At 41.7% G+C, this 18,388-nt stretch overlaps 1 protein-coding gene across 1 annotated transcript in view; it reads left to right on the plus strand.

The window, feature by feature from the left end:
• The window catches only part of col6a3 (collagen, type VI, alpha 3), a 355,278-nt gene that overhangs the window by 213,235 nt on the left and 123,655 nt on the right, over positions 1–18,388 (plus strand). Inside the window, exons 57-59 of the mRNA XM_068036295.1 lie at positions 727–1,311; positions 2,354–2,992; positions 13,853–14,458. Coding sequence (XP_067892396.1) covers positions 727–1,311; positions 2,354–2,992; positions 13,853–14,458 — 1,830 coding nt within the window. The remainder of the gene's footprint in view (positions 1–726; positions 1,312–2,353; positions 2,993–13,852; positions 14,459–18,388) is intronic.

The raw sequence follows: 18,388 nt of genomic DNA on the forward strand, positions 1-18,388 counted from the left end.
CAGCCAAAGACTTGCAGGTTGATAGGTAAATTGGCCATTATAAATTTCCCCTAGTGTAGGTAGGAAGTATGGGATTACTGTAGGGTTAGTATAAATGGGTGGTTGTTATTCGGCACAGACTCGATGGGCCGAAGGGCCTGTTTCAGTGCTGTATCTCTAAATAAAAAAAAAAAATAAAAATAAAGTATGGCGCGCAGAACTGGTCACAATTCTCCAATGAAGGCTGAAACAGGGTTTTATACAAGTGTAGCATAGCTTCCTTGCTTTTGTGCACTATACCCATACTTATAAAGCCCAGGCTCCCGTATGCTTTATCAACTGCTTCCTTAACCAGCCCTGCCACCTTCAATGATTTGACGGGGATCCAAAGGCGGGAGTGCCGGCCAGTGGAACAAACAGCGCACCGGGACAGATGCCGGGAACGTAGGTCTCATTAATTAATTCATTTTAATTAATTTAAATATTTAAATAGCAGTCCCATCACCGACGTCGGGGCAGCTACCACGAGGTCTCACCGCCGCTGGCAAAATCGGGCTGCGCTTTCCTGGTATTAGGGTGCGTGGTGGACCTCTCCCAGAGGCATTCCCGGCCCCCAACCCCCGCCACGACCCCGACATCGGGGTTCTGTGAAAATCAACCTGATATTTCCTCAATATACAACATGACTCCTTTCTCAAATATTTATATTGTATTTTTCTATAATCATTTTATTTTGAATTTCTTCAGCCAGGAAGAGAGATATTGTCTTCCTATTCGATGGCTCTGTTGGAATGGGAAGATCATTTCCTCTAGTCCGTGAGTTTCTTAAGAAAGTAATCCCAGAGCTCGATATTGGACCTGACAAAGATCAAGTTGCTGTGGTACAATACAGTTCTGACCCAAGACTTGAATTTGGCCTCAATACCTATTCAACTAAAGATGAAATTTTGGATGCAATAAAAAAGCTGAAATTTAAAACAGGAAGATCCCTGAACACTGGTGCTGCACTGGACTATGTCACAAAGAATGTCTTCAATCCATCTGCAGGGAGCAGAAGAGATGCTGGAGCTTCACAAATCCTGGTGCTCATCACAGCTGGGAAATCCAGAGATGATGTTGGACAGGCAGCAGATGCAGTGAAACAGGCTGGTATAGTGCCCATTGCTATCGGAGCCAAGGGTGCAGACACATCGGAGCTACAACAGATAGTGTCTAATCCTGATTCTGTTTTGAAACTGAGAGACTTCCGGGAATTGCAAAATATTCAACAAGAGCTACTATCTAAAGTTAGACCAGTGTTTGTGGTAAAGGAACCAATTCCTCCTACTGAAGGTAAAATTGTTTGGCAAACTATGAATGATTTGGTTGACTCAAATTTATGTAGGAGAAAATGACAGAATATTTTCGAGACTGTAAGAATGGCCTAAACAAGACTGAGGTTGGACAATCTGTACATTTTACACCAAGTTACATCACTGGCTGAATTCTAGATACATGCTCCATAGCCACTGCCAATGCTAGCACATTAATATAGTACTGCACAATATACACTGTGGTAGTTCTTAAACATACTCCTAACATGGTATAAATTTTCTGATTCTGATGAGAATATGTGGACTAAAAATATGTAACCCTGTCATTTAGAATGTAGAGATGAGAAGGAGCATTTCAGCCCATTCTGCTCTGTCTGTTTTTGAGCACATAGTTTGAGTTTTAATCTTTTTCCTGTCATTACCCATGACTGCCTTTCTCTTAAGAGCGAACTTTTCCTTAAAATGGCAAAAGCATTGATAGTTAAACGTGAGACATGAAAGGTATCAAGACTTGAAAAGTGTCACACTGGTGCTTTAGGAAGTGTCCTTATACTGGTGCATATTTGATATTGACACTGCCAGAACTAGGCAAAGTGCCCTTGTTATCATGACCCAATGCTGCTGACATGATGCTCGTATACACTGAATGGGAGATCAAAGAATCTCAGAACGTTTTGTTCTTTGTGTATTTGTTGAAATGTTTCTCATATTGAGCTTAGTTGGTCCTCATAGTTCAATGTTATGGATCATATAGGTCCATGTGGATATTACGTATAGCAGCCACGTATGACTTTAGGAGTAGTCACTGTTTCCTTTTCAAAAGGTTGTTTAAGTTTTAGTAGGTCTTCTCTAACTTGAGGCAACTTTTCTTTGCGATCAATGGATCTGGTTTTGTGCTGGTCCTCCCTGGAGGCCAGAGAAGCACAGAGGAAACATCAGTTATTAAAATCCTATTTGTTGTAGAATTTGGGGAATTTTGTAAAATCGGATTACATTGTAACCTACCAGGTGTTACTTAATTTCTAAGTACTTTGTATGATCCAATGTGAATTTATTTTCAGTTCTACCAATGGAAATGAGCGAGAGAGACATCGTGTTCCTTATTGATGGATCAGACAATGTTGGAAACACAAATTTGCCCTTTGTCCGTGATTTTATGACAAGAATAATTCAGAACTTGGCCATTGGAAGTGACAAGGTGCGAGTCGGTCTGGCACAGTACAGTGATGACACAGAAGCTGAGTTCTATCTAAACACTTACTCATCAGAAAATGAACTTCTGTCTCATATCAGAAGCCTCAGCCTGAGAGGGGGGACAACAGTCAACACTGGTTCAGCATTGGACTTTGCCATTAAATACTATTTTACTAGTTCTGCAGGAAGTCGAATAAAAGAAAATGTCCCTCAGTTTTTGGTGCTTGTTACTGGTGGAAGGTCCAGTGATGATGTGGAAGCACCAGCAGATGCATTGAAGCGAGCTGCGGTAATGACCTTCGCTGTAGGAGTCAAGCATTCAGACCCAGCACAGCTCGAAGAGATTGCAATTGACCCAAGTTTGATCTTCAATGTAAAGGAATTCCACTCTCTGTCAGATATAGAGAATCAGATGATAGTACCATTGACAACACTGACCGTTCCATCAGTTACTATTGTAGAATCAACAATAAGAATCGAAGAGGAACCTGTTCCTACTACAGAAGGTACCTGAATTGTGTTTATTGCTTTTTTACAGCTATTGCTGCAATATTAGTAGTTTTAGTATATTTACAAACTATTTTTACACACTTGCCAAATATTCTGGAGCCTGTCAAAAATACTACACAAGAATGGAGAGGCAGGGGATTGGGAGGGGTTTCAGTGATTTGTTGCCTGACTCCAGAACACTGAGCATTTTGGATGAAGTAACTTGAAACTTGGATAAAGTTTAGAAATCTAATACTGCATCATCACCTTGATGAGGAGAATCACTCACCATAATACCAGATTTTAGGAACTTTATTCCAGTGCTGCTAGAATCCAGACCCTTCCCAGCAACTCACAGATCTTCTTTGACAACCAATCTTGGGGCATCGGGAGAGAATTTATGATGGATCCATCCTGGCAAATAGCTTCAAAGACAGGGGAACCAAACTGAATTTCGATCAAGCATGATAGTGTACCTGATTAGTAAGCTGTGAGATGGGTGCATTCATCTTTATAAAATGGTTGTCGCACAGACGGAGGCCATTTGGCTTGTCGTGTCTGTGGCACTGTCTGTAAAAGCAGAAATAATTGTCCAATTTTCTTTTGTAAACCATGATTGAATCTACATCCACCACACTCTCAGGCAGTGCATTTCAGATCCTAAGCACTGACTATGTAAAATTAATTTCCTCATGCCGCCATTGCTTCTTTTGCCAATCAATTTACATCAGTGCCCTCTGGTTCTGGATCATTCTGCCAGCAGCAACCGTTTCTCCCTATCTACTCTGTCCAGACCTCTTATTATTTTGAAAACCTCTATCAAATCTCCTCTTAATCTTTCCTTCTCCAGGAAGAACAGCCCCAGCTTCTACAATCTATCCAGGTTATTGAAGTTGCTCATCCCTGGAACCATTCTCGTGAATACTTTCTGGACCCTCTCTAATGCCTTCACATCCTTTCTAAAGTATGGCACGCAGAACTGGACACAAAACTCCAGTTGAAGCTGAAACCGGGATTTCATAGCTTCCTTGCTTTTGCGTTCTATACCCGTACTTATATAGCCCAGGCTCCCGTGTGCTTTATTAACTGCTTCCTCAATCAGCCTTGCCATCTTCAATGAATTAAAGAACAAAGAACAAAGAACAGTACAGCACAGGAACAGGCTATTCGGCCTTCCAAGCCTGCACCGGTCTTGATGCCTGCCTAAACTAAAACCTCCTGCACTTCCGGGGTCCGTATCCCTCTATTCCCATCCTATTCATGTATTTGTCAAGATGCCTCTTAAACGTCTCTATGGTACCTGCTTCCACCACCTCCCCCGGCAACAACCTCCAGGTATTCACCACCCTCTGTGTAAAGAACTTGCCTCGCACATCCCCTCTAAACTTTGCCCCTCTCACCTTAAACCTATGTCCCCTAGTAACTGACTCTTCCACTCGGGGAAAAAGCTTCTGACTATTCACTCTGTCCATGCCGCTTATAACTTTGTAAACCTCTCTCATGTCGCCCCTCCACCTCCATTGTTCCAGTGAAAACAATCCAAGTTTATCCAACCTCTCCTCATAGCTAATGTCCTCCAGACCAGGCAACATCCTGGTAAACCTCTTCTGTACCCTCCCCAAAGCCTCCACATCCTTCTGGTAGTGTGGCGACCAGAATTGCACGCAATATTCTAAGTGTGGCATAACTAAAGTTCTGTACAGCTGCAGCATGACTTGCCTATTTATATACTCTATGCCCTGACCGATGAAGGCAAGCATGCCGTATGCCTTCTTGACTACCTTATCCACCTGCCTTGCCACTTTCAGTGACCTGTGGACCTGTATGCCCAGATCTCTCTGCCTGTCAATACTCCTAAGGGTTCTGCCATTTACTGTATACTTCCCACCTGCATTAGACCTTCCAAAATGCATGACCTCACATTTATCTGGATTAAACTCCATCTGCCATTTCTCCGCCCAAGTCTCCAACCGATCTATATCCTGCTGTATCCTCTGACAATCCTCATCACTGTCCGCAACTCCACCAACCTTTGTGTCATCTGCAAATTTACTAATCAGACCAGCTACATTTTCCTCCAAATCATTTATATATACTACAAACAGCAAAGGTCCCAGCACTGATCCCTGCGGAACACCACTAGTCACAGCCCTCCATTCAGAAAAGCACCCTTCCACTGCTACCCTCTGTCTTCTATGACCGAGCCAGTTCTGTATCCATCTTGCCAGCTCCCCTCTCATCCCATGTGACTTCACCTTTTGTATCAGTCTGCCATGAGGGACCTTGTCAAAGGCTTTACTGAAGTCCATATAGATAACATCCACTGCCTTTCCTTCATCAATCATCTTCGTCACTTCCTCAAAAAACTCAATCAAATTAGTGAGACACGACCTCCCCTTCACAAAACCATGCTGCCTCTCGCTAATAAGTCCATTTGTTTCCAAATGGGAGTAAATCCTGTTCTGAAGAATCCTCTCTCATAATTTCCCTACCACTGACATAAGGCTCACCGGCCTATAATTTCCTGGATTATCCTTGCTACGCTTCTTAAACAAAGGAACAACATTGGCTATTCTCCAGTCCTCTGGGACCTCACCTGTAGCCAATGAGGATGCAAAGATTTCTGTCAAGGCCCCAGCAATTTCTTCCCTTGCCTCCCTCAGTATTCTGGGGTAGATCCTGGGGACTAGATCAGGCCCTGGGGACTTATCTACCTTAATGCTTTGCAAGACACCCAACACCTCCTCCTTTTTGATAATGAGATGACTGAGACTATCTACACTCCCTTCCCTAGGCTCATCATCCACCAAGTCCTTCTCCTTGGTGAATACTGATGCAAAGTACTCAGATGCACAGATACTCCCAGGTCCCTCTGCTCCTGCACCCTAATTAGAATTGTACCCTTTACTTTATATTGCCTATCCTCGTTCTTTCTACCAAAAGAATCACTTCATACTTTTCTGCATTACATTTAATTTGTCACTTGTCCGCCCATTCTACCAGCCTGTCCATATCCTCTTGAAGTTTATCACTATCCTTCCTGCAGATCACGATATTTCCAGGTTTTGTGTTATTTACAAATTTTGAAGTTTTGCCCTGTACTCCCAAGTCTAGGTCATTAATATAGATCAGGAAAAGCAGGTTTCCTAACACTGACCCCTGGGACCCCCACTGTGCACCTTTCTCCAGTCTGCAAAACAACCATTCACCACTACTCTTGTTCCCTGTCACTCAACCAACTTTGTATCCATACTGCTGCTGTCCCTTTTTTTCCATATGCTCTAACTTTTCTGACAAGTCTGTTATGTGAAACTTAATCAAATGCCTTTTTGAAAGTCCATGTCCACGACATCAACCACATTGCCCTCATCAACCCTCTCTGATACCTTATCAAAAAGCTCAAACAAGTTAGTTAAACATAATTTGTCCTTCATAAATCCATGCAGGCTTTCCTTAATTAATCCACATTTGTCTAAGTTCCTGTTACCTTTATGCCAAATTATTGTTTCTAAAAGCTTTCCTGCCACCGAGGTTAAACTGACAGGCCTGTAGCTGCTGGGCTCATCCTGCCAGCCTTTTTTGAGCAAGGGTGTAACATATGCAATTCTCCAGTTCTCTGGCACCACCCTTGTATCTATGGAGGTTTGGAAGATTGTGGCCAGTGCCTCCACAATTTCCACCTATACTTTCCTTAGTACCCATGGATGCATCTTGTCCAGTCTTGGTGCCTTATCAACATTAACTACAGGCAGCTGATTTATTCCCTCCTCTTTATAAATTATTATGCCTTGGCTGCCTGTCCAATATTCCAATGAGTGTTTCTGTTGCATTATGTTCTACAGTAGGAGTACCACATTTATTAATTTCCTCAAAGAAATGTATTACGTTTTTTAAACTTGCCTTTTACAAATCTGTGCTAGCTGTCCTTCAGTAATCCAAGAACTGAGGGTTCTGCTGTCAAAGCTATTGTTGATTATTGAAGACAACCTTCATGGAAATGTACTGCCAAGATGTCCAAACTTGTATATATCAAAATATCTCTTTAGTTCTTTATAATCCACTTACAAAGCTTGGAAATTACTATTCGGAATATTCGCAGAAGAAAGTTTACCGTGTTCATGGGACATACATGTTCAATGTATTTACATGGACATCAACCCAATTACTTTAAGTGGAGAAACATCTGTGCTAAAATAGCAAAGAAAGGAATATCATATAAATAGGTTAACTCTTCAGCCACTAATATCAACAATACATGTTTCTAAGGTATCATGATATGATCTCAAACAGACAGCAATGAATTCTAATGAGGGTGAACGACAGAGTTTTCTGTAAACATTCACTTAATGGGTTGAAATTTATACTCCCGGCACCAAAATCAGCAGCGGGCTAAAACAATGGCGACACGTCATGTGGGCCGCAGGTCGAGGAGCCGCCGCAATCTTCTGTGCGGTGGCTCATTTAAATAGCTGACATGGACCGTCCCACCCCCCCCCCCAGATGATGCGGTGGGGAAGGGCTGCTGGTCCCCAGCAATGGTGTCAGCTGCCTGTGCGCATGCAGCTGATGCCATTTTTAAAGTGCTTCGAGCCCTACCATTAATTTAAATATTTAAAGAAACAGCTAATAAAAAATTTTTAATACATTTATTCTGCAACCCCCCCCCCCACTCCCCCAATAACAATGAAATTAATTACTTGCCCTCTCCCCCCACAAAATACTTACCTTGTTCACCTGAACATCCCCCCCCAAAGTACATAAGCCTTAAAATATAACCCTTCCCACCATCCTCTACATCAGTGATATAACATTGACCCTGTGCCCTCCCCCCCACCCACCACACTGAGGATCTTACCTCCTCCTCCCTCACCATCAGTGTTCCGTCTCGGTTACACGGACGGGGATCCAAAGGCGCGAAAGAGCCGGCCAGTGGCACAAACCTCACACTGGGACAGATGACAGGAACGTCGGTCTCATTAATTCATTGATGTTAATTTATTTAAATATTTAAATGGTGGTCCTGTCACTGATGGCGGGGCACTTGCCACTGCCAAAATCGGGCCGGGCCTTTCCTGACTTCCAGGAATTGCAAACTATTCAGCAAGAGCTAAAGTTAGACCAGTGTTTGTGAGTGAAGAACCAATTCCTCCTCCTGAAGGTAAAATTGTTTGGCAAACTATGAATAATTTGGTTTACTCAAATTTATGTAAGAGAAATTGAAAGAATATTTTCAATACTATCAGAGTGACCTCGTCAAGACTGAGGTTGGATAATTTCTACATTTTACCACCAAGTTACTTCATTGACAGAATTCTAAATACATACTCCATAGCCACTGCCAATGTCAGCACATTAATACAGTCGTGCACAATATACACTGTTGTAGTTCTTAAACATACTCTTAACATGGTATAATTTTGCTGATTCTGATGGGAATGAGTGTTATATAACCATATAACCACTGTCATTTAGAATATAGGGATGAGTTGTAGCATGTCAGCCCATTTAGCTGTCTGTGCTTCAGCATATGGTTTGAGTTTTAATCTTTTTCCCATCATTATGAATGACTGCCTTTCTCTTAAGATCTAACAACTGGTGACTAATCTTGATTCTCTTTTGAAACTGGAAGAGTCATAGAGTCATTTACAGCACAGAAGAAGGCCATTTGGCCCATCAGGTCCATGCCGGCTCTCCATGGAGCTATGCAGTCAGTCACACTCCCTGGCTCGATCCCCATAGCTCTGCAAGTCTATTTCTCTCAGGTGGCCATCCAACTTCCTCTTGAAGTCATTGATTTTCTCCACTTCCACCATCCTTGTGGGCAGCGAGTGGTCAATACCACCCACTGCATAAAAAAGTGCTTCCTCATATTCCCCCTGCCCAAAACTTGCAAGCTGTGCCCCCTAATCCTTGTACTATTTGTTAATGGGAACAGTTTTTCCTTGTCTAACTTATCTAAGACTTCCTGGAATTGCTAATTATTCAACAAGAGCAGCTATCTAAAGTTGAAGCAGCAATTCAGGAACCAATTCCTCCCACTGAAGGTAAAAATCTTTGCCAAATTATTTGCACAGTGAGCACAAAACCAGGAGACACAGTTTTAAAATGACAATCCTGACGTGAGACTTTAAATCTTTCCCACCCACCCCTACCATCATACTCGTGCGAATTGGGAACAGCCCTCAGCAATATTATTTGAGGCAGGGTCATTTCACTCCTTGAAATCAAACATGATACATATCCAATTGCGAACAGGTTATAGGAGTAGATAAAAGAGGTAATTTTCCAACTTTACCTCTGCTGGGGAGCCTTGCACACCACAGTGGATATTGGAACTTCAGTCATGTACTGTGCATGAATTTCCAACTGTTAATTTTAATCTTTGAAAAATGATGTGCCACCTGGCACAAATAGCCTCTATGCTCACCAAGAAGGTTTGGTTTCCCACCAGAAACACAATGTCAGAACAATACCTCTACAGCCTCTCGAGGATAAATAATCTGGCTGGAACAGGCAGCAGTTGGGAGGATTAGTTGTGTAGGCCAGAGTTGAAATAGATGTGAAGATGAATGAATATTCTGGAATATTTTGAGAATCAAAGAATGCAATATCTATAAAGAACTTTCTCTTGAGACATTAGATGGGGTAGAATCCATGAACTTATATAGTTCATGGAATTGGCCAGTATAATTTAAATGACTTTGTCATGTTTTTGCCATTTAATGAACTAATAGTTTTATAGAAACAGAAAATAAAGCTGACCTATGATAGATTTCAAAAATAGTTGAATGAAAGACATAAATCATCAATTCTTAACTGACAGAGACAACCCAAACAAAGAAAGCAGCAAATGGGCTAAAATTAAAAGTAATTTTTCCCTTTCATAATTGTACATGCAAGATAGTATAACTTCACTTAGTATTTCCTGTGGACTCATGTTCCATTACGATGTGCTGAAAGTAAAACACAACTAAATGGCAAGCACATGAGTTAAACAGCTGTTGAATCCAATATAAATAGCACACTTGTGCCGATTCAGCTATGGACAGTGTGATTTCCATGAGAAATGAAGGGAGAAAGCAGAAGATATAAATCAAAATTTATCAATTAAGACCTGCTGAAGTACCTGGCCAGATACATCAGGTCCACAAAAGACCATATTGCTCTGTTTGGTAGCAGATTACAAAAACCTCCATGCACTAATTCACGTTGCCATTAGGAACAGGCCCTGTGGCAAATGTTAAACACACAGCACACCTTCATTATTTTCTTCAATAACGACACAACACATTATAGACATTCCCAGGGCACTTTCCCATGCAATCGCAGGAGGCGTAATATCTGCCCTTTTACCTTCTCTCTCCTCACTATCCAAGGCCCCAAACACTCCTTTCAGTTGAAGCAGCGATTTACTTGTACTTCTTTCAATTTAGTATACTGTATTCACTGCTCTCAATGCTGTCTCCACTACACTGGGGAGACCAAATGCAGATTGGGTTTGTTGAACACCTCTGCTCAGTCCGAAAGCATGACCCCGAGCTTCCGGTTTCTTGCCATTTCAACACTCCCCCCTGCTCTCATGCCAACATTCCTGTCTTTGGCCTGCTCCAGTGTTCCAGTGAACATCAATGCAAGCTCAAGGAGCAGCACCTGATCTTTTGATTAGGCACTCTACAGCCTTGCGGACTGTACATTGAGTTCAATAACTTCAGAGCATGACTGGCCTTTTTTAATATTTAATTTTTTAACCATGTGCCTGCTTTCCATGTAGTCAGAGCTGCTCATTATTCCACTATTGATATTCTCTCTGAACCAATGCTTTGTCTTTCACCACAAGTATTAACGCACGCTTTGCCTTTGTCCATGGACAGCTTTGTTATTTAATCACTCCTGCCCTATCAAACACCTTCCCCATTGTTCTCTCCCCCACCCCCCTCCCCTTCGCTTGCTTAAAACCTAATTTTCTTCGAGCCTTTGCCAGTTCTGATGAAAGGTCACAGACCTGAAATGTTAACTTTGCTTCTCTCTCCACAGATGCTGCCAGACCTGCTAAGTATTTCCAGCACTTGTTGTTTTTGTTTCACATTTTAGTCATTGTTAGCTTTCAATATCAATAGTTTCCTCTAAAACAGCACAAATGAGGAATGATCATGGAATAAAAAAATCCAATCATACAAAGGTAAACTTCATGGTACTTGCTGCAGTGACTGCTGAGCTTCTGCTAGTTCTTTATTATCACGTTGTGCTTCCTCCTCCTGTGCCATGGCTGGCTGCTGTTTATTTTCCATAAACATGCACATTTCGTAGCATGCAGCACTCCATTAGCACTTTTCCAACTCTTGCCAGGGCAAATTGCAGAACAGCCCTACTGTGGTGAAGGCATCAGAACTAATGTTTCAGCATGCCAAATACCTGCATAGATGTATTACTGCTTCCTCCTGTTTGTCATTGCATTTGTTTGGAAAGGTAGGAAAGAAGGTCTGCAAGGTAGTGTCTCAATTTGGAGTGGGTATCATTTTTTCTCCATGGATCCAACTGTCTAACATGGAGTAAGTGGGAAAACTTTAATTTCTTTAAGATATGGTCATCATGGACATTCTCTCAAGCCATGCAATCGTGCATAATTAGCTGGTATTGACTATTGCACAGGAGTGTTTAGGAGCAATTGATTGCCCTTCTGTACATAGGCCATACCTTTAAAAAGAACACTGTCAATACTTATTGCTGTTGGATACGAGAACAGAATTTTAGGTGGTTATTTTGGTGACAGGGTGAAAACAAGTGTTAAGTGGGTGCTATGTAGATAAAACAAGCCTGTTTGAGTGTCAGGTTTTAACATGCGTCTTTTGGGCTAATTGATTATTACCGTGATTGAAAATTGCCTAGAAGTGTTCAAGCGGATACCTGCAATTGCAGCACCCAAGTGCAGGCTAGAAGTAATTTTCATGGTGCACCCACTTCCACTGATCATGTGGAGTGGGCTAGCCCTTTAAAAATCCTCTGGGCAGTTGTTCCCTGCACAAGCTTCAGACCTTTTACCAAAAAGCTGCCTTGTGCGAAATGCGACCTTAAACCAGTGTTTCAGATAAAGACCCCATCCCAGCCACCTTGGAGGCTCTTTATTGCCTAAAGGATCTGAGAAAAATTGCCACCATAATGTTTTCAATATCAGGTTGAAACAGGGTGACTGACCAGGGTTATGCGACCATCAACCCACAAACTAGACAGTGCCAAAATTCCTGCTATTGCCTAGAAAAAGCCAACTGTAAAAAAAGAAAAAGATGAACACTAGTCAATTTACCAGTATCGATAATGAAGTGCTTTGGTTGTCCTCTGGGGGACAGGTTTGGGACCAGGTGATGACAAAATTCATCTATGGCTTTTTTGGTGAGACACAACCTTCTTGCACAATGCTTCTGGTGAGATCAAGGTTGCAGTGTCACCAATGGTAGACATGCTGTACAGGGAAGTCGTGGATTCCAATGATTGCCCTGCTGTACCCTTAGTCCTCCCTGGGCTATCTTCCCCTTCTTAGTCTTTTTTTTTAGAGAGATACAGCACTGAAACAGGCCCTTTGGCCCACCGAGTCTGTGCCAACCATCAACTTTATACTAATCCTACATTAATCCCATTTCCCTCTCATATCCCCACCTTACCTCAATTCTCCTACCACCTACCTACACTAAGGGCAATTTACAATGGCCAATTTACCTATCAACCGTAAGTCTTTGGCTTGTGGGAGGAAACCGGAGGAAACCAACGCAGGTCACAGGGAGAACTTGCAAACTCCGCACAGGCAGTACCCAGAACCAAACGCGGGTTGCTGGAGCTGTGAGGCTGCGGTGCTAACCACTGCGCCACAGTGCCACCCTTCCTGTAAGACAAGACTTGCTGTGTGTACTGAAAAAGAGTGCCAGTCCTTACAATGTCTCCTGCTCTGCTTTCTGCTAGACATCAAACACTTCTCTCCACTGCCTGCCCAGCACCTTAGCATTAGCATCATTAACATGATGTGGGTGGAAGACAACCACATGAAGTGTACTTACACAATCATTTCTTATTTGAGTTTAACAAGCTTGTAAATAATTCAAACACACCTAGCAGGACATGTGAGTTGACTTGCATTAAATCAATCAATTGGGGAAAGTGAATAAAAATGTTCTAATGCTCAGTTTACCACTGATGCACCAAATTTCTGCACTGGAACACACACTCAGTATGTGTTAGCTCTAATGCTGAGTCAAACCAACCATTTAGCTTCCACCAGCAATTCGAAGATGTTTTTATGTCAGAGGAATACAGCTGAGAGTGGAGTGTAATTCTTTAGTTTTTCACTGTGTTTGTAAATGTAACTAACACACCTGCCGAAAAACTAGAGCACTGAGACCCACAAAAATGTGGGTCTATGATTATGCCAAGGGTCTAAGTGGCTTCTATCCCACTCTCACGCATTTGTACTGCTTTAACAATTAGATCCGCGCATGTGAAAATGGAGCCCAACAGGCCTCTTAAGACCTCATTCTGAAGAAACCTGACAAATGGGGGAAAGCAGTACATGGAGATTAATTTCACAATTTCCAGCATTTTTTGCTTTTAATTTCACAATACTGGAATGAGAATAATGCTAACGGAAATGCACCTTATAAACACATGGCCATAAAGGCATCCATAACACTGGTTAAACATTACAAGTAAGCTTCTAGGACAGTAACTTAAAAAATGCAGCATATTTCCTTAACAGACAAAACTATGTGATGCAGAATTGATTAAGTTCTCATAGTGCAGTCCACCAATGAGAGCAGACATTTTGCTGCTGTTATACAATATTTAGTGATTTCGTATGATCGTAATCATTTTAATTCTTTCACTTTTTCCAGTTGCACCACAAGAAAGGGATAGAAGAGACATTGTGTTCCTTATCGACGGATCAGTTGGGAATGTTAATTTTATTCACATCCGTGATTTCATCACCAAGTTAATTGAGAACTTGGACGTTGGAAGTGATGGAGTGCAAGTAGCTGTGGCACAGTACAGCGATGATGTAAAAACAGAATGTTATCTAAACAGTTACCCAACAAAAGCTGATCTTGTATCTCACGTGAAAGGGCTCAAAGTGAAAGGTGGCAGAACGGTTAACACGGGGGCAGCACTGCACTATGTTCTGAGAAATCACTTCACCCAATCTGCAGGAAGTAGGAAAGAGGAAGGTGTTCCCCAGATACTGATGCTGCTCACTGGTGGAAGGTCCAGAGATGAGATCAAATCGTCGGCAGATGCCCTTAAGCGAGCTGCTGTAATGACCTTTTCTGTCGGAGCCAGGAAAGCAGATCCAGCACAGTTAAAAGAAATTTCAAGTGACCCCAGTTTGGTCTTCAGTGTAAAGGAATTCCGCTCTCTGCGAGATATACAGGATCAGGTGATGACACCATTATCAACACCAGTGATGACAACAATGATTGTTCCAACAGTTACTACAACTGAAGGTACCTGGATCGTTTACTGTCCTGTTCAATTATTATTGCACTGGTAGTTGTGTAGATAGATGTATTTATCACTCTTACGTGGGAAATACCAGTGTAAATGACTGGTTACCCACAGAATGATAAGAATATGGAACACACTACTACACCAAGTAGTTGGAGTGAATTAATGCATTTATGGAGAAGCTAGATAAACAGAAGAGGGACAAAGTAATAGTAGGATATGTTGATAGGGTTAGATAAAGAGGGGTAGGATGAGGCTCATGTGGAGCATAAATGCCAGAATGGACCAGTTGGGCCTAATGGATTTTTTATGTGCTGTTGACTCAATGTAATTTTATGTAAGTAAAAGTCAGATTTACACTTGTACAAAATCCAAATGACCAAGTCATATCTGAGGATATCTTGCCTTGATTTTTTGGGTGCAGTTAAATGTTGCCAGCAGTTTCAGAATAGGAAAGAAATGTAATAAACAGAATGTTCTGGTGTCATCCATATAATAGGAAAAATAAATCCTCCTGATAGTTCTCCATAACTCACTCACAGCTTCATCTCTGTATATCACCTGAGTAGTCTTACATTTAGATATCTATTGTTGCGTTGCCTTCTATCCTTCAAACATAAACTCACCAATCACTCAAGTAGGACTGGTAAACTATACTGAGTTCTTTATTTGAAGACTACAGTAGTATATACACATTGATGGAGAGCGCTCACTAGTACGTCTTGCTTGGCCATCTAAAACATTCCAACTGCTGTGTCACATGACAGACAACATCATATCCTGTCTGATGATGTATACATGATTATGGACATACCTACTTAAAGACATACTACAATATTCCCCTTTTTTCTAATTTTGAGATTGCACACATATATTAAATAAACAGATAATAGCAGGGATGTCATAACACTATTTACATTACAGTAAAACCTTCGTGCATTGTGAGTTCACAACTTTACGAACTTATGAGTCTCTGAAGCATAAAGGGGGTTTGCTAATAAGACCCAATCTGGTCACATTGAACCTTCTTTGAGATCTTTGACTGTGAGCACAGTGGTCTTGATTCGTATGTGCGTTGCTTTCTTGCACAACAACATCGCGTTGATTGTCTTCACCATGATCTTCCACAGTGCTGTGTTCAAGTCTCGTCTTTGAATGTGTTCTATTTGCAATAGGATTGCTAGATGTTTCATAATTAGACATCTCCCTGAATTGGCATTGATTCCTGCTTAATGTCGCTCCACTTGGTGTCACCACTTCATAAAATCTCAGCTCTCAACAAACTTTAGCTATTTCAGGTGGAAACCAGGTTCCCTCTGTCGGATGTAGAACCTGATCATTTTGTCCTGTGTTCAAATTGGTAATTCTTTACCGGTCATGCATATCCTTCATTCTCCTGTTTTTCCAGTAACTTGTCTCGTACAACTGTACGCTTGGCTAGGTGGTGGCTTGGAAAAGTTGTTCTCACTTGCGTTGCAAGCATGAGCTCAGCTGGTGAGGGTTAACTTGCACTCAAAGGTGTTGCCCTTAGTTGTAGCATTGCGACCTGGAAATCCTGCTTCATTTTCCAGCATTTAATGATCAAGGACTTAACATTATGAACCATTCGCTCCGCTAGACAATTTGATCAAGGATAATGTGGTGATGACGTAACGTGATCAAGGCCCCACTTCGCACATCTGTCTCAAAATGGTTTTTCTGTGTACTGAAGACCGTTGTCTGAGACAATTTCTTGTGGCATCCCAAACAAACTGAAAATGGCACTCAGTGCACAAGCAACTGTTGCACTCAAAATGTCATGTAGTTGTCGAATTATCGGAAACTTGGAAAAGTAGTCTATCAATAGTAAAAAATTGTCATTACGAATACCAAATATGTCTGTAGCAATTCTAGTCCATGGGTGTGATGGAATCTCGTGAAGTGTCATTGGCTCCTTAATCTGGCTTGGCTGGTGTGCCTGACATGCCTCGCACATTGCCACAGCTTTCTCTATATCACTGCTGATCCCTGGCCAGTATACAGTTTCTCTCGGCAGACGTCTGGTGCGCTCAGTGTCCATGAGAGCTTGGTGTAATTGTGTCAAAATGTCTGGTCAGAGTGACTCCGGTATTAGAATCTGACTACCTTGGAATATTACACCTCTGGATATTCCTAATTCATCGAGGTAGGCCCAAATGGTCTTAAGATTCCCTGGACTTCCTGTAGTGCATCAGGCCAACCTTCGATTATGGTTTTCCATAGTGCCTGGAATACTGGGTCTTTGGATGTCTCTTCTTGCAATTGTTGACATTTGTGTTGCCCAAAATTCACCAAATCAACTTGTAACACATCTTCAACTTCTGTATCAAGTGAATCGACTTGCAAATCCATTTGGAAAATCTGCTTTCTTTATTAGATTCAGTAGCCTGCTCAAGGTGTCTCAAGTAACCATCAAGTTGCCTGGCTTATAGCGAACATGGCAATTGTATCCTTGAATTTTGATCAACAATCGTTGCAACCTAGGCGGTGCACTTGCCAATGGTTTTCACCATATCATTTCAAGGGGTTTGTGGTCTGTTTCCACAATGAATCTCTTTCTAAACAAATATGTATGAAATCATGTTATGCCAAATACTAGAGCTTGCATCTCCCACTCTATATTTGAATATTTTACTTATACTGGAGAGAAGCTTTTTGACCTGACTGCAATGCGTTTTCCATCCTACAGAATGCAAGCTCCAAGTGTCGTGTTTGACTGATCACTTTGATTGATTAAACCACCAGGTGGAGCTAGAGAGCAGAAGTGGAATTGTGGGAGATTTCTGGAGAGACATTTTGAATCCGTCTCACAGACACAGGCTGTTGTTAAGACATGTGCCACAATCTGTAAGATCTTTTATAGTCAATGTCAATGTGCTTTAAATAAACCTGTTAGTTTTTTAACAAAGTGTAATATCTGCATTGTTCAGAGTTAAATCGGACATTGAAATTAAACCAGCGTAAACATAACACTGAGTCCCTTCTGTGATGCATCTCGCTCCAAGGTAGTTTCTTTCCTTGGGTTGTAAAATTGGAGTGAGGATGGTTCCTCTGAGTGCGTTTTTTAAAGCCTCAATCATGTGCTGATGGTCCTCTTGCCATATGAAAGGTACTTCCTCAGTAGCTCACAGAGCGATGATGCCTTCTGAGCAAAGGCGGGAATATATGGTGCAAGTAAGTTAAACAATCTCAGACACTGTAGATCCTCTCTGTCCTGTGGAGTAGGCATGTAGTGTATGTCCTCCAATTTGCTTGGATCCGGATGAATACTGTCGCTCAAATATATAGAATTGAAAAAGTTAATGTGACGTACGCTCACTTTACATTTTCAACTATTGAAGACAAGGCTTCACGATGTGCTGTCTTTATTCAAATGTGTAAATTGAGATCGTGTTCTTCCTTCATTTTGCCAATCATGGCAATATCATCAGTGATGCAAGTGCATCCCGACACCTCTCCAGTGATTCAGTCCATGTGCTGTTGGAACACATCCTGGCTGATTGACAATCCAAAAGGCAATCTTTGAAAACAGTGCCTTCCGAATGATGTCCGAAATGTTGTCAACTCCTGTGAGCATTCCACGAGATGGACAGACCAGTAACCGTTTTTAGCATCCAACTTGGAGACGAATTTCTCACTGAGCAAATTTTGGATTCAACACCTCCAACTTTTGGAATCTTGTGTGGGCATCTTTTTAATGCTCGGTTCATTCATCTCAGATCTAGACATATCCTAAACATTCAGTCCTTCTTTACCATGCATGTAATCAAACTGCACAAGTCTGCGATTGTACTTTACGGATAATACTGTCTTGCTCCATTTTTCCAGTTTGACTTTTAATTTGCCTTCGATATGAATGCTGCATTTTCTCAGCGGGTGTATTGACGGAAATGCATCCTCTCGTGGATGTA

This window comes from Heterodontus francisci, chromosome 7, assembly GCF_036365525.1.
Source record: "Heterodontus francisci isolate sHetFra1 chromosome 7, sHetFra1.hap1, whole genome shotgun sequence".
Classification (NCBI taxonomy): domain Eukaryota; kingdom Metazoa; phylum Chordata; class Chondrichthyes; order Heterodontiformes; family Heterodontidae; genus Heterodontus; species Heterodontus francisci.